This window comes from Chiloscyllium plagiosum, chromosome 5 (assembly GCF_004010195.1).
Source record: "Chiloscyllium plagiosum isolate BGI_BamShark_2017 chromosome 5, ASM401019v2, whole genome shotgun sequence".
Taxonomy (NCBI): domain Eukaryota; kingdom Metazoa; phylum Chordata; class Chondrichthyes; order Orectolobiformes; family Hemiscylliidae; genus Chiloscyllium; species Chiloscyllium plagiosum.
The window spans coordinates 1,631,886-1,646,219 of NC_057714.1; the positions used below are offsets into that span (position 1 = coordinate 1,631,886).

Below are 14,334 nucleotides of genomic sequence, written 5' to 3' on the forward strand. Positions count from 1 at the left end.
ATCTCAGATGTTCTGGAGTGGAATTGCTGCTCCTGGCAGCAGATGTGGCGGACGCGGAGGAATTGGGAATAATACATAGCATTTTTACAGGAGGGGAAGTGAGAGGAAGTGTCGTCCAGGTAGCTGTGGAAGTCAATGGGTTTGAATAGACATCTGTGTTGAGTCAATTACTGGAGATAGAGATGGAGAGGTCCAAGAACGGGAGGGAGATGTCTGGGGTGAACTTGGACGGTGTGAGTGAATTTGATTAACTGTTCAACCTCCTCATGGGAGCATGAGGTGATCAATGTAGCAGAGGAAAAGGTGGGGAATGATGCAACTGTAGCTGTGGAAGATGGACTGTTCCACATACTCAGCAAAGAGACAGCATAGCTGAGGTCCATGTGGATGCCCATGGCTACCCTTTTGGTCTGAAGGAAGTGGAGGATTTGAAGAAGTTGTTGAGGATGTGGACCAGTCCCGCCAATCGAATGAGTGTGTCGGTGGAGGGGTACTGGTTGGGTCAGAGGGAGAGGAAGAAATGGAGGGCTTGGAGGGCTTTATTTTGGCGGATGGACATGTACAGGGACTAGCTGTCCATGGTGAAGATGAGGCGTTGGGGTCCGGGGAAACAAAAGTCATGGAGGAGGTGGAGGGCGTGGGTGGTGTCCTGAACATATGTGGGGAGATCCTGGACCAAGAGGGACAGGTCAGTGTCGAGATATGAGGAGAAAAGTTCGGTGGGGCAGGAGCAGGCTGAGACATTGGGTTACCCAGGGCAGTCAGGTTTCTGAATTCTGAGTAAGAAAACCACTAAAATGGAAAAGTGCAATATTGGCTACAGGAACCTATCCAAGCTGTGTTGCTAGAGATAGAAATGGCTGAAGTGTCTGTGTATACTTACATAGGAGTTGGAGTGATTCACTCAGGCCTTGGAAATCACCATTTGGTAAGGTTATGTACCGGCTGGCCTGTACCTTAACCCCATTTATCAACTTGACTTCCCTATCCCTTTATAGCCTGACTTCATAGATTAATCCTTTAAGCCTTGGTGTTGTTGATAAATCTACAGTGTACTCCTTGTCGGCCTGTTTTGTCACCTCTTACCTTTAAAGACGTGTTTTGCTATTGGAGAGGGTGCTAGACCCACTTAGCAAACTAGCTTATCTAAAACAATATCAGGGATGCAGCTCTTGGAGAAACACCCACATTGTATCAATGTGCTGCTTTATGTAATCAAAAGACTGGGATATTGAAGAATGATGTTTAGCAGCATGAGTGTCCTTTGCCCTTCCCCGTTAGGAATCCTCACACCATTACTAACTTCAGCAGTTCTTCCGAGAGGTATTCAACACAACATTACAGATTCACCTGTAATTCCCCAAAAACCTATGGGTTTACTTTCTCTAGTCCTCAATCTGCCACAGAAGTGAAGCTTCCAAGGATGGAGCTTTAAAAAAGCAGAGAGTTGTTTTAACTTGTGGTGTTCTTTTTGTAAGTATTATGTTTCAGTTTGAAAAAGAACACCGTAGCATTTCTGTGACTGACAGATCAATATTGACTGTGTCGGTATAGTTAGTGAGTGAGTGACTGTCAGTCGCATTGCGGGATGTCAATCATGGCATCGCAGGGTCTCTGCTTTTGTTTCTAAACATAAAGAGCAGTCTGTTTGCCCCCAGGTGGCCTTTGAAACGTTCCTCTGAACTTTTGCCAGCAGCATTTTTGAAAACTGATAGCACAATGTGGGATCTTTTGTGGTTTGCTACTAAAATAGTGTGGTTGCTGTTAACAGGAGCAACTAGAAATCTACAATGTTTGAGAACAAGGAGGAGGCAGAAGCTCAGCCAGTCAAGAATTGACCTCCTGTTCATCCCTCCGCAGTTTTGCAATAAAGATCTTGATATTGCATACATTGTCCTTTATGAATAAAGGAAATGTCAAGTGTGAAACAACTTTAACCACTTTGTCATTTTCAGCAGCAGTGCAGATATCATAAGAGATAATACCAAACTAAGACAGTGTCAAAAAATCCCATATTTGCTTCCCAAATTGTGCTAAGTTAGCTGGTCTCAGTGAACCTGGCAGCAGAAGAGCTACAGTCGCTCCTGGTGTTCCTGGGGTAAACAAAGAGAATCCATCAGCCACAATTCCCTAGCCTAATTCCTGTTCAGTGCTGTATTGACACAGCTGAATCACAGAATCATAATCCTACAGTGTGGAAGCAAGCCATTTGGCCCTTTGAGTCCACCCTGACCCACCAAATCATCCGCCGACATTTCCGCCACCTCCAAACAGACCCCACCACCAGGGATATATTTCCCTCCCCACCCATTTCCGCCTTCCGCAAAGACCGTTCCCTCCGTGACTACCTGGTCAGGTCCACGCCCCTCAACAACCCATCCTCCCATCCTGCCACCTTCCCCTGTCACTGCAGGAATTGCAAAACCTGCGCCCACACCTCCTCCCTCACCTCTATCCAAGGCCCCAAAGGAGCCTTCCACATCCACCAAAGTTTTACCTGCACATCCACTAATATCATTTATTGTATCCATTGCTCCTGATGCGGTCTCCTCTACATTGGGGAGACTGGATGCCTCCTAGCAGAGCGTTTTAGGGAACATCTCTGGGACACTCACACCAATCAACCACACCGCCTAGTGGCCCAACATTTCAACTCCCCCTCCCACTCAGCCGAGGACATGGAGGTCCTGTGCCTCCTTCACCGCCGCTCCGTCACCACCTGACGCCTGGAGGAAGAACACCTCATCTTCCACCTCGGAACACTTCAACCCCAGGGCATCAATGTGGACTTCAACAGTTTCCTCATTTCCCCTTCCCCGCCTCACCCTAGTTCCAAACTTCCAGCTCAACACTGTCCCCATGACTTGTCCTACCTGCCTATCTCTTCCAGCACCACTGATCCAGAATCTGGTTTCCAGCATCTGCAGTCATTGTTTTTAACCTCCAAAAAGCAGCCCACCCAGACCCACCTCCCCACCTTATAACCCTGCAGTTCCCATGGCTAAACCACCTAGCCTGCACATTAGCAGAGCCAATCCACCCAACCTGCACAACCTTGGACTGTGGGAAGAAACCCACACTGACACAGGAAGAATGTGCAAACTTTGCGTGGGGGTCCTCCGGGTGCTCCAGTTTCCTCCCACAATCCAAAGATGTGCAGATTAGGTGAATTGACCATGTTAAATTGCCCATAGTGTTCAGGGATGTGTAAGTTGGGGCATTAGTCAGGGGAAATGGAGTCTAATAGGGTAGGGGAATGGTTCGGTGTGGACTTGTTGGGCCAAATGGCCTGTTTCCACACTGTAGGGATTCTATGATTCTGTACACATAGTCACCTGAGGGTGAAAACGAACCTGGGGACCTAGCCCTGTGAGGCAGCAGTGCTAATCACTGAGCCAATCAAAATTATCTAGATTGTGATTCTTTCCACAGTCAAATATCCTGTTAGCATCATACTGTTGGAATCACAGGTGAAGAACTGCCATAAGCTGCCAGTGTCTCAGGAACTGACCTCTCACACTGTCAGCTAATTCTGAGAGACGAGGGAGAGACAAATCTGTAACATACAAGTTATTGTAGGTTGTACTGAACAAATATGAAACAGAGTCCTTGTCTTATGGGAAGGGCAGTTGTAAAAGTGCGCTGGTGTTATAGTCATGCTCAGTGTCCGCTGTTAACTGTGCTTCTCTGTGCTTTTCAAAGACGGCTAGCGATATACTGATGGTCTACTTTCTGCTGTAGAACTGCCACCATTTTAGGAACTGTAGCAAAATAGTTCTACATTCTCTTGTGGCTCATAGTCACAATGCTATCTCAACATGTGGAGCCATTGTAGATCATGAAGTTTTAGTTAGATTTCCTTAAACGTAAGATAGAGCTGTGAGTACTCTCTGGTTTGTAGTACTCTCTGTCCATGGGGTGAAAATTGCAAATGAACATCGGAATTGTAGAGCTAGTTTGGCCTCCACTTTTCTGGTAACCGCCTGATAAAGAGATAAGCACAAAATTCAATCTTTATGAATTAGTCTACAACAGACTCAGAAGTCACAAAAATCTCAGTGGTGAGAAGACTTTGAAATGGTAAATCCAATCTCACCTCTTCTTCCCCAGGCCCTGCTGCATGTGTCTCAGATTAGTCATCCACTGCATCCTAAAATGTCAGTTTCTCCAAAAAAACCCATCTGTTTTCCATTTAAACCAGTTTCGGTGGCCTACGTTGTAGAATTGATGATGTGGAAGTGCCAGTACTGGACTGGGGTGGAACAAGCTCAGAAGTCAGACAACACCAGGCTATCGTCCCAACAGGTTTATTTGAAATCGCAAGCTTTTGGAGCATTGCCTCTTTGTCAGGTGAAATGGTGAAGGGGCAATGCTCCAAAAGCTTATGACTTCAGGTAAGCCTGTTGGACTATAACCTGGTGTCGCCTGACTTCTGAGCTTGTAAAATTCAGGTTGTCAGATGCTAGCTGGAAACAGTAATCTTTCCAATGTTCTTTAAAATACTAATACCTGGAAGTTCTGTCGGATTGAACATTAAAACCTCAGGGAAAGGTCATACGCATGCAAGTGGAAAAACATTGTAGTTACCTGAAGCATTTTAATACTTCTCCGCCTCTGGCTTATATGAATCTGATATAATAACAGTTTCCAAGAAATTGATTTCTCGCATCTTTATTGAAGCTTATACATTGAGTGAATCAAATAAAAAATAAACATCATTTCAGGAAAAACAGGATTAGACATTTGTGAAATTAAAAGCCAAGCATAAGGAAATGCATTGGTTTTAATGCCTGTTTGATCGTTTAATCACTTCAGAGATCAAGTTAAGAACATGTGCTTTAGAGTAATGTCTGCTGCTTGATGCTTCATTACAAGCTGAAGTTCTGAGTTATTGACTGCACTCCATTCTGAGACCTTTAAAGGTTGTAAACATGTCAGATCCTGAATATAAATGGAGTGAAACAACGATTGTATGAAGAATAAGCTTTGTTTTTTCTGTAATGCATTATATTTCTGAAAATGTGAAGTGTATTATAGAAACTAGGAACTTGAGTCAGTACTGCCTTGTGTTGTGACTGGATCAATTTCTAATAATTTTGCAGTCAGTTTGACAAATGTAAATGCCAAAAATTATCTAAAGACTGAGTTGAAATGGGAAATCATAACTCAACTCTTTGTATCATACTGTTAAAATATGCTCCTGGGGAGATGTTACTCACATGTGTATTGAATTGAAAGCAATCTGCATTCCAGATGAGCTTGCTATTTCTTACAGTACTGCAGCGTTCTGTTTTATGCAACCATTCTTGAAATTCTTCAAGTCGGTTATTTAAGCCCTTTCACCTGTCAGTACATGCTGCACACAGACTTCCAGACAGTGAAAAAAAAACAGGAGTTTACATTTCCTTTCTCAGTCAAGTCAATTTTAAAAGATAAAGAAGCATTCATTGCAATCCCGATTGTGGTTACCTTGGTTTGCATTATTTCTTTTCTGATTTACTACAAATTACCATAAACAATCCTATTCCAGATGGAGCTTTATCTTGCTGTGAAAAAAAACAGATAAAAGGTAGAAGAGCAGTTTATTTTCGAGAGATTGTGCAGAGAAAAGGTGTTGGACTTGCACCTCAGTGAGCAGATTTGATCAGGGTTGTGGGGAACTAGCAATGGTTCAGAATGCCTGGGCCAGTCCTTGCTTGACCGTGTATGGGACCACCCATTTCCCATCCCCGCACCACCAGCCACATTTTAGGCCCATCCAGCAGCTAACCATCTTGCCACTAAACCTAGAAAGTAGGATACAAAATAGACCGTTCAACCCCTTGAGGTCCCCCTCCAATATTCAACGTGATAATGATTGATTGTCTATCTCAACACCATACCCCTGCTCTCCCCCCATGACCACTGACTCCTTTAGTTTCTAGGACTTGACCTATTTCTTACTGAAGGGAGGACAGCCCACTCACATGAGCTGCTGTACAATCAGGCATTAACACCGGGAATTAGCAGTCATCCTGGATCGAGAGGAAACATCAATGTGGGCAGTTAGTATTCACATGGTGTTTAATTGACAGTTTAGCATACCCCTCCATGTCGTGGAACATGGGCCATTTGACAGGGAGGGCCATGGAATGACTCTCCATGAAGTTTAACATCGGACCTTATTCTGATGAGTGGACCTCCAATCATATGGCAATGTAGTCATGGAGAGTCTACACACTGAATGAGCACTGATCCCTTCTCCTTCTAGATCCACATCACCCTTAGTAGGCATCATTGTACATATAAATCTTGCAGGCAGCATCCGTTTTGAACATAAGTTCTTCATCAGGAATGTCCTGATGAAGAGCTAATGCCCGAAACGGCGACTCTCCTGCTCCTCAGATGCTGCCTGACCTGCTGTGCTTTTTCAGCATCACACTCTCAACTCTGATCTCCAGCATCTGCAGTCCTCATTTGCCTCCATAAGAGTCTTGCATTATGCTTACAGTTCAGCTTGAGTGGGATTCAATCCTAAGCCTCTGTGAAGTCTGTAAGATCCTGAATGAACTGTGATTTGTTAACATCAGCTGCTTACCTTAAGGTTGTCAGGGATTACTTCTGCTTCACAGAGAGGTCTATCAGCAATCTGCAAGGACCAGTCACATGATCAACATTGTCTGTGACCAACATTTGCATCACACCCTTGGAAACTGCATGCATTTCACATCCACAGTGTTGTGATTGTAAATGTTATCAGCCTGAACTCTGTTGGTGCATGATTGATGCAGTTGCCACTTGAAAGACCTCTCGTCCCTCAAACATGCAGCCCACACCTTTGGAGAGCAAACTGACTGCAGGCATGGGAGCAACCATTTCCCATTTCGCACTCGAGAAATCAAAGAAGGCAAATAAGGTTGTCCTCTACACCATGAGTATCAGTTGGTCATCAGCCCGACCATCCCCTCATTCCTCTAAATAAAGGCTCCATGACCCTTTCAGCTCAGCCAGCTAAGCTTTCCATTTCTGCTCATCCCTTTCAGTGCACTTTCAAGTAGTCATAAGACTGTAACACATAAGAACAGATTTTCTATCCATCGAGTCTGCTGCACCATTCATTCATGGCTGATATGTTTCTTAAGGAGACAGTGAGGACTGCAGATGCTGGAGATCAGAGAGTGTAGTGCTGGAAAAGCGCAGCAGGTCAGGCAGCATCTGAGGAGCAGGAGAGTCGATGTTTCAGGCATGTGCCCTTCATCAGGAATGTTCCTCAACTCCGTTCTCCTGCCTTCTCCTCATAATTTTTCATTCTCTTACTAATCAAGAACCTGTCTCTCTCTGTCTTGAATACATTCAATGACTTGGCCTCCACACCCTTCTGTGGCAATGAGATCCACAAATTAACCAAGCTCTGGCTGAAGAAATTCCTCCTCATCTCGATTCCAAAGGGTCCTAACTTCTTCTGCTAGTGGAAACATCTTCTCCAAATTCACTCATGTCTCAATATTCTGTAAGGTTCAATGAGAGCTCTCCCCACAACTTTCTACATTCAATCAAGACAGACCCAGAGTCCTCAACCACTCCTCATAAGACAAGACCTTCATCCACGGGGGCATTTTTGTGAATCTCCCATGGACCCCTCCAAGGTCAGCACATCCTTCCTTTGATATTGGGCCCAAAACTGCTCACAGTATTCCAAATGCAGTCAGACCACAGCCTTATACAGTCTCAGCAGTACATAACCCAGAGGTCAATGGATTGAAGCCATCCTCTGCTATTTGCTTAATGGCTCCTTGGGCAGCACGGTGGCTCAGTGCTTAGCACTGCTGCCTCACAGCACCACGGTCCCAGGTTCAATTCCAGCATCGGGCAGCTGGCTGTGTGGAGTTTACACATTCTCCCTATGTCTGCGTGGGTTTGCTCCGGTTTCCTCCCACAGTCCAAAGATGTGCAGGTCAGGTGAATTGGCCAGGCTAAATTGCCCACCGTGTTAGGTGCATTAGTCAGAGGGAAATGGGTCTGGGTGGGTTACTCTTCAGAGGGTCGGAGTGGACATCTTGGGCCGAAGGGCCTGTTTCTGCACTGTAGGGAATCTAATCTAATCTCTGACCTTGTATTCGAGCCCTCTTGAAATGAATGTTAGCACTGCATTTGCCTTCCTAATTGCCAACTGAACCTGCATGTAACCTTCAGAGAATCCTGAACTAGGATTTCCAGGTCCCTAAGATTTTTGAAACCTTTCCTCTCTAAAACCCAAATGCCAAGAAAAAATAAAAGTAAACAAAAGTAAAAAAAACGAATATAGGGTTCAGAGTTTGCAAGGTGGGGGCAAGAGAGTTGGTTGGGTTGTCACATGTTGCTGTCTTTCCAATTGTACCTTGACCCAAATATGGTCATGGCTGGTGGATTCGAGCTGCCTGGTTTACACTGTTGAATTCCACTTGGCCCTATTCCTTTCATGGCTGGGGTCTCATCACTCCAGTGGTTATATCTAACGGTTTAACACCATCTAGGTGAACATCTAAATGATAGTCAACATGTTTGCTCATGGGTGCGAGATGAGCCCCATTCACATTCCTTTAAGATAATTGTCCCTAGTGAGGCTTTAGCAGTCAGGTTGTCTTCACTTCAAAGGCTTTGGAATGTCGGAAGTAGTGTTGCAAAAACTCAGCCATGTTTGCCTTGCCGAAATGATTTCAAATCATTGGAATGTGGCCTCAGTTTTTTTTAAAATAAGAATTCAATTAGGGGTTTCCAACCAGCAAATTCTTAAAAAATAATTTTTGATGTAAAGCATGATTCCATAACAAGGCTGACTTTCCCAACACAGGCTTGGCGTTTTGCCCATTTGGAACACATTGGAAAGTTGACTGAAAATTGTGAGAAGCAAACTCACCATTTCCTGACTGGCAGTGAAAATGAAGTGTCCACTGTTGCTCTAAGAGGCTCTTTACGTCTCTAGGTGCTAATTCAGTTCCATTGACCGTAACCATGCATCTCACATTTTTGCATCCAGTGTGTAATAGCTTACATTTATTAACGTTAACGTTATGCACAGGGATAATTTTCCAAGTCCAGGCTGAAAGCAGGAAGTTGTGAATAATGACAACCTGAGGCAGCGTGCCCAGAGATATTCCAGTCTGCACAGCCTGCGTTCGAAATTGCTTGCCATCAATATGAACTCGCAAAATTACCTCCCTGGGAGTAAACTCAAGAGAAACTTTACTAATTGTTTACCAGTAGTGTTTTATTAAAAACTCTGATATACCAGCCTGGAGAATTTACTTTTCGAAAAGCATTTTATTAATGGTAATAGAGTGCAGACCTTTTAAAATCAGTTCAAATAAACAGTTACATCTTAATTCTATTATATGACAAATGATTGGATTTATAAAATAACTGGTTTGATGTAGCTTAAATACTGATGTTCATGGGGTTGCATCACTCAGTGAGCCCCACTGGACTACACTTTATAACTGCATTTGATTGACAGTGATTATACATTCATCGATTTTGTTGATTACAGAATTCCAGTGCTGACCACCGGGTACGACTTGACCTGGGTTTGTGGGACAAATTCAGTGAACTTGCCACAAAGTGCATTATCAAAATAGTGGAGTTTGCTAAACGACTGCCCGGCTTCACAAGCTTGACCATTGCAGATCAGATCACTCTGCTGAAAGCTGCCTGCCTGGACATCTTGGTAGGTACACATTCATTAACAAGATTTATTCTCCGTCACACAGTATTGCCTGTAATTGACCTTAGGATTTTGCACCTCCTGGTCTTGTCAAAACCAGCTGAGGACACTGCAAGAGTATAGACTTTGATATATGGAGTGAGTCCAGTTGCCCTGCCACTGACTCAATCATTGAGACAGCTAAGTTCATCCAGGAAATCCCAGAATTCAGCTATAACTAACTGTGCCTTGCTCAAGGGATTTCAGAGCTTCTTTATGCATGGAATTCTCAGCTGGAAAAGAACTGCCTCCTATTAGAAGTCACACGCATATTGTTTTACTGTGGTTAACAGCAGAAAATGATAAGGAATAATGATGGTACAGAGTCTTCCTAAACACTTTCGCCCCAGGATAAGGAACAATGTTCATTCCAAGTGCCAACACTTTAAGTATTGGATAGCATGTTAAAATAAATAATTGTTTAGGTACGCATTAACTATATTTAAAGGATCATTTTGCAATTTCGCACAGTCAGTTTTTTTTTGGAAAACAGTCTGAAAATGAGTTTAATAGTACATTGCATCAGTAAACTGAGCTAAACACAGCACCATGACTTGGAAAATGGGCTTGTCTGAACAGATTCGGTGGGTTCGGAATGCTTGTGATATTTCCCTTCATACATTCTGTGGTTGAGGTGGGGACCACAATCTGCATTTTTAACCTGTCCGTCAGATGTAAAATTAATGCTGAGGATCAACTGTGGCTTAATGAAACCATCAAATTTTCACTTCTCATTGACTTCATCCGCAGCCCTTTTCTTTTGTTTTACCAACCAGTACAGTTTGTTGACATGTTATAGTTTTCATATAATTCTATGGAGCTGTCACTTCCTCTGATAACACTCAGCTATCTGTACCTCTTGCTGCCAGCTCACTAGGTTTGCACCCAATTAAATCACATCTTTCATGGAGCTGCTAATGGGTGAATTGACAGAACATGCAACTGTTCAATGCCTTCCCAAAGTTTCAGTGCTTCATGAGCGTTAATTCTTTGTATTATTTCCTTATTGCCATTTTAAAGTGTCCGTAGATTTTCAGAGTATGTATTGCCAGGAATTGGGCCACTACATTCACTGAACTTCATAAAAATGTCCACAGGTTTCTATTTCTCAGCATAGATTCTAAAATATCATTTTAATCGTGGAGAGAACATTTTCTTCTTAGTGTGCACTTCAGTAAAACATTAGAAACTACTGCATGAAAAGCTTGAGTTTGACAAAGATTCTAGAACTAACTTAATCCTATTGTTGACTGAGAAGACTGATTCAGATTGCTGTGCTGATGTGCTCATCAAATGGACTGTACCATAGGGAGTTGCCCAGGGTTCAGGCAAAGTGTGTGGCACTCTCACATACTGTTGCTGCTGAGTTTCAGAACCAGTGATCCAGGTCAGTAAGATGCAGAATTATAGAGAGTCGGTTCATGTAGAAAATGTAAGTAGCGTTATTGAATGTGCTAGAGAGTAAAACAAGAGAAGACCGAATCTTTCACTTGCTGACAAGTTATCTAATATCACTGTGGGGAGCAGCTTTCATTGGAAGCTGCAATACTTTAAATGCCCCACCCATTCTCCTTTGGGCTCCTCCCAGGATTTGTTTGAGGGTTGCTGTTAGTGTGGGAGTTGGCCTATCTTGCAGTAAGCCTGATTGCAGCTCACTTCTTACTGGTTTTGTGACATTGGACTAATTTTTGACTACCCTCACATTGACCTCTTCAATTAATGTTAATAGAATCATCAAATTATACATCAGAAAAGGGAGAGGTTTGTGCCTGTACTAACTCATTGAAAGAGTTTTCGAATGAGTCTCATACCTTGCTCTTTCCAATAGCTCTGGAAATCTATCCGTTCAAGTATTTATCACGTTCCTGTATGAAAATTGCTTCCATCACCATTTCATTGTTGAAGTCATATTGAACATTTCAAATGCTAGTCCAAGACCTTCCTTCCTGAATAACATAGTGGTTTTATCTTTCCGTGATTCCTACGAAAAGAAAATAGACTTTCACTTTTATCCAGTTAGATACGTCCAGAGATACTTTGGCATTATCATGGTATGTTATGGAATGGAATGGAGTTCTGTTCAATGTCTGCATCCTGTGTCAGAAATAAAAACTTCCAGAATTATGATAATATTGTTTCAATTTCCTCTACTCTCACTCAATCCCAGTCTGCACTGCACCAGTTCTCACAAGCTCATCTTCCTGGTGACCAATATCATACATCCGCACTGCATTGTAGTTTATATTTTGCTACAGTTGTCCACTCTCTGGAATGAGCTTAAAATTATCTTGACTTATTTTAGATAGAAAACTTAAAGTTTAGAGGCAAGTTTTATGATTCTATTCATCAAAGAAGTTCAAGTTACATCCACAAATGGCGAGACAATGTGAAGATGCACAGTACTGTCAATTCTGCTTTTGCCAGATATTTCGGTAAATTGAAAAGCTTTATCTGAATTGTGCCACCTTTTAGTTAGGGGAATCACTACTTTGTTTCTTCCAACACGACAAGCAAATTCCTACAATTCCGTCAAGAACCCTCAGCCAGCCGTGCCTTCCAGTACTGCTTGAAGGAAATTCACTGAAATTAGTGAGAAGATTCTGTCAGAGAATTCCTTTCAGATGAGCTTTGTAGACCCACCCTTCACACCATCAAATACCTACCATTCCGGAACATTACTTAAAGCAGTGCTTTTAATGCCTTGATTGTTATCGTGGAAAGTTTTCTGACTTCGGTTTTCAGAATGTCTCTTTTTTTAATCTTGATCAAGCCCCTATACAGTGGAAGTTCTAATTTAATTTGTTTGTTTTGATGAAATTTGTGTTTACCCAGATGCGAGTGAAGAAGAGAAGGTCTTGCTTATTATGTTTTCTCAGCATGTGGGTTGCAGTAACAGGGTCACAGTTTTAGGTTGCAATCTTTGTGACATTGGTGCTCCCTCAATGGTATTAGGTCCTGAACTTCAAAATGCTGAATCAGCGACAATGAAGGATGATATACAACAGGGTGAGGATCTTGGAGCCAGGTAACACTGTTCCCCTTCAATTGATGCTCTTAATCTTCTCCTGGTTGAGGTTGCCGTGGAATTTGGGATTGTTGAAGTCAGTTTGGTGAGCTACACAGTGGCTCAGTGGTTAGCACTGCTGCCTAACAGCACCAGGGTCCCAGGTTCAATTCTATCTTCAGGCGACTATCTGTGTGGAGTTGGCACATTCTTCCCCCTGTCTGCGTGGGTTTGCTCCGGTTTCCTCTCACAGTCCAAAGATGTGCAAGTCGGGTAAATTGGCCATGCTAAATTGCCCATAGTGTTAGGTGCATTAGTCAAGGGGAAATGGGTCTGGGTGGGGTTACTCTTCGGAGGGTTGGTGTGAACTGGTTGGGCTGAATGGCCTTTCTCCATACTGTAGGTAATCTAATCCTGTAAACCATGCAAACTATAGCCACATGGATAAACGTTGACTGCTATGGTGGCAATTTGTTCTTTCCAGGCTAATGTTGAGGTTTTTGAGTGTTGCTTTACCACACCAATTCAGGTGAATGGGTATTCAGTTCAGGTCAGCGGTGGCTTCCAGAATGATTTTGATGGTGGATTCAGTATTAAGGGTGCTGTCAAAGGTCAGAGGGAAATGGCTGGAATTGCTCATGTTCAGCATTTATTTAGCATGGATGTTTCCAACATTTGTCTACTCAAACCTGAATATTGTCCACACAATATTATAGGATAGCACATTACCAGAGGAGTTGTGAATAGAGTGGAACATCACTGAATTATCAACAGTCCCATTCCTAACCTTACGATAGATGGATAGTCATCGCCAAAGCACTTGAAGGTGGTTGGACAGAGGACTTCCTGAGGATGTGAGGGCTGGCATTTGACAACATCGTCAGATCTGACTCCAGTCAAACTGACCCCATCACCGAGCAGTGAGTTAGTTCTTGTCATTTGATAGTATTGTTTGTGACTCCATCCACAAGATTGACAGAACAATAATCCCTATGACATTGACCCGGTTTTTTTCTTGATAGGGCATACCTGGGAAATGTCCTCACTTTGCCGAGTAGATGCCAGTATCATAGCTGTACTGCAATAGTTAGGGTAGGACAGCAGCTTGTTCTGGTGCATGGGCCTTCAGTACAAAAACCAGGATGGAGAAATGGCTCATTAGCTTTTGTCTAATGTCACCTGGGTGGGTGTAATTGTCCAGAATCCAGTATCTGTGGGGACCTCAGCAAAAGTGAAGAAGTTCACGCAATACTTTCAGTCATAGAGTCATAGAGATGTACAGCGTGGAAACAAACCATTCAATCCAACACATCTATGCTGACCAGATAACCCAACCTAATCTAGTCCCATTTGTCAGCACTTGGCCCATATCCCTCCAAACCCTTCCTATTCATTCAAAGTTTGTGCGAAGATTTGTAGCTCGGGTGCTCGTTGTTGTGGTTCTGTTCGCCGAGCTGGAAGTTTTTGTTGCAAACGTTTCGTCCCCTGGGTAGGTGACATCATCAGTGCTTGGAGCCTCCTGCGAAGCGCTTCTTTGATGTTTCCTCCGATGTTTATAGTGGTCTGTCTCTGCCGCTTCCGGTTGTCAGTTTCAGCTGTCCGCTGTAGTGGT

General features: G+C 43.2%; 1 protein-coding gene across 5 annotated transcripts in view; it reads left to right on the forward strand.

The window, feature by feature from the left end:
• The window catches only part of LOC122549656 (retinoic acid receptor beta), a 513,362-nt gene that overhangs the window by 472,950 nt on the left and 26,078 nt on the right, over positions 1–14,334 (forward strand). For all 5 annotated transcript variants that reach the window (XM_043689458.1, XM_043689457.1, XM_043689459.1 and 2 more), the window contains one exon: positions 9,506–9,682. In XM_043689458.1, the coding sequence (XP_043545393.1) occupies positions 9,506–9,682 (177 nt within the window). The remainder of the gene's footprint in view (positions 1–9,505; positions 9,683–14,334) is intronic.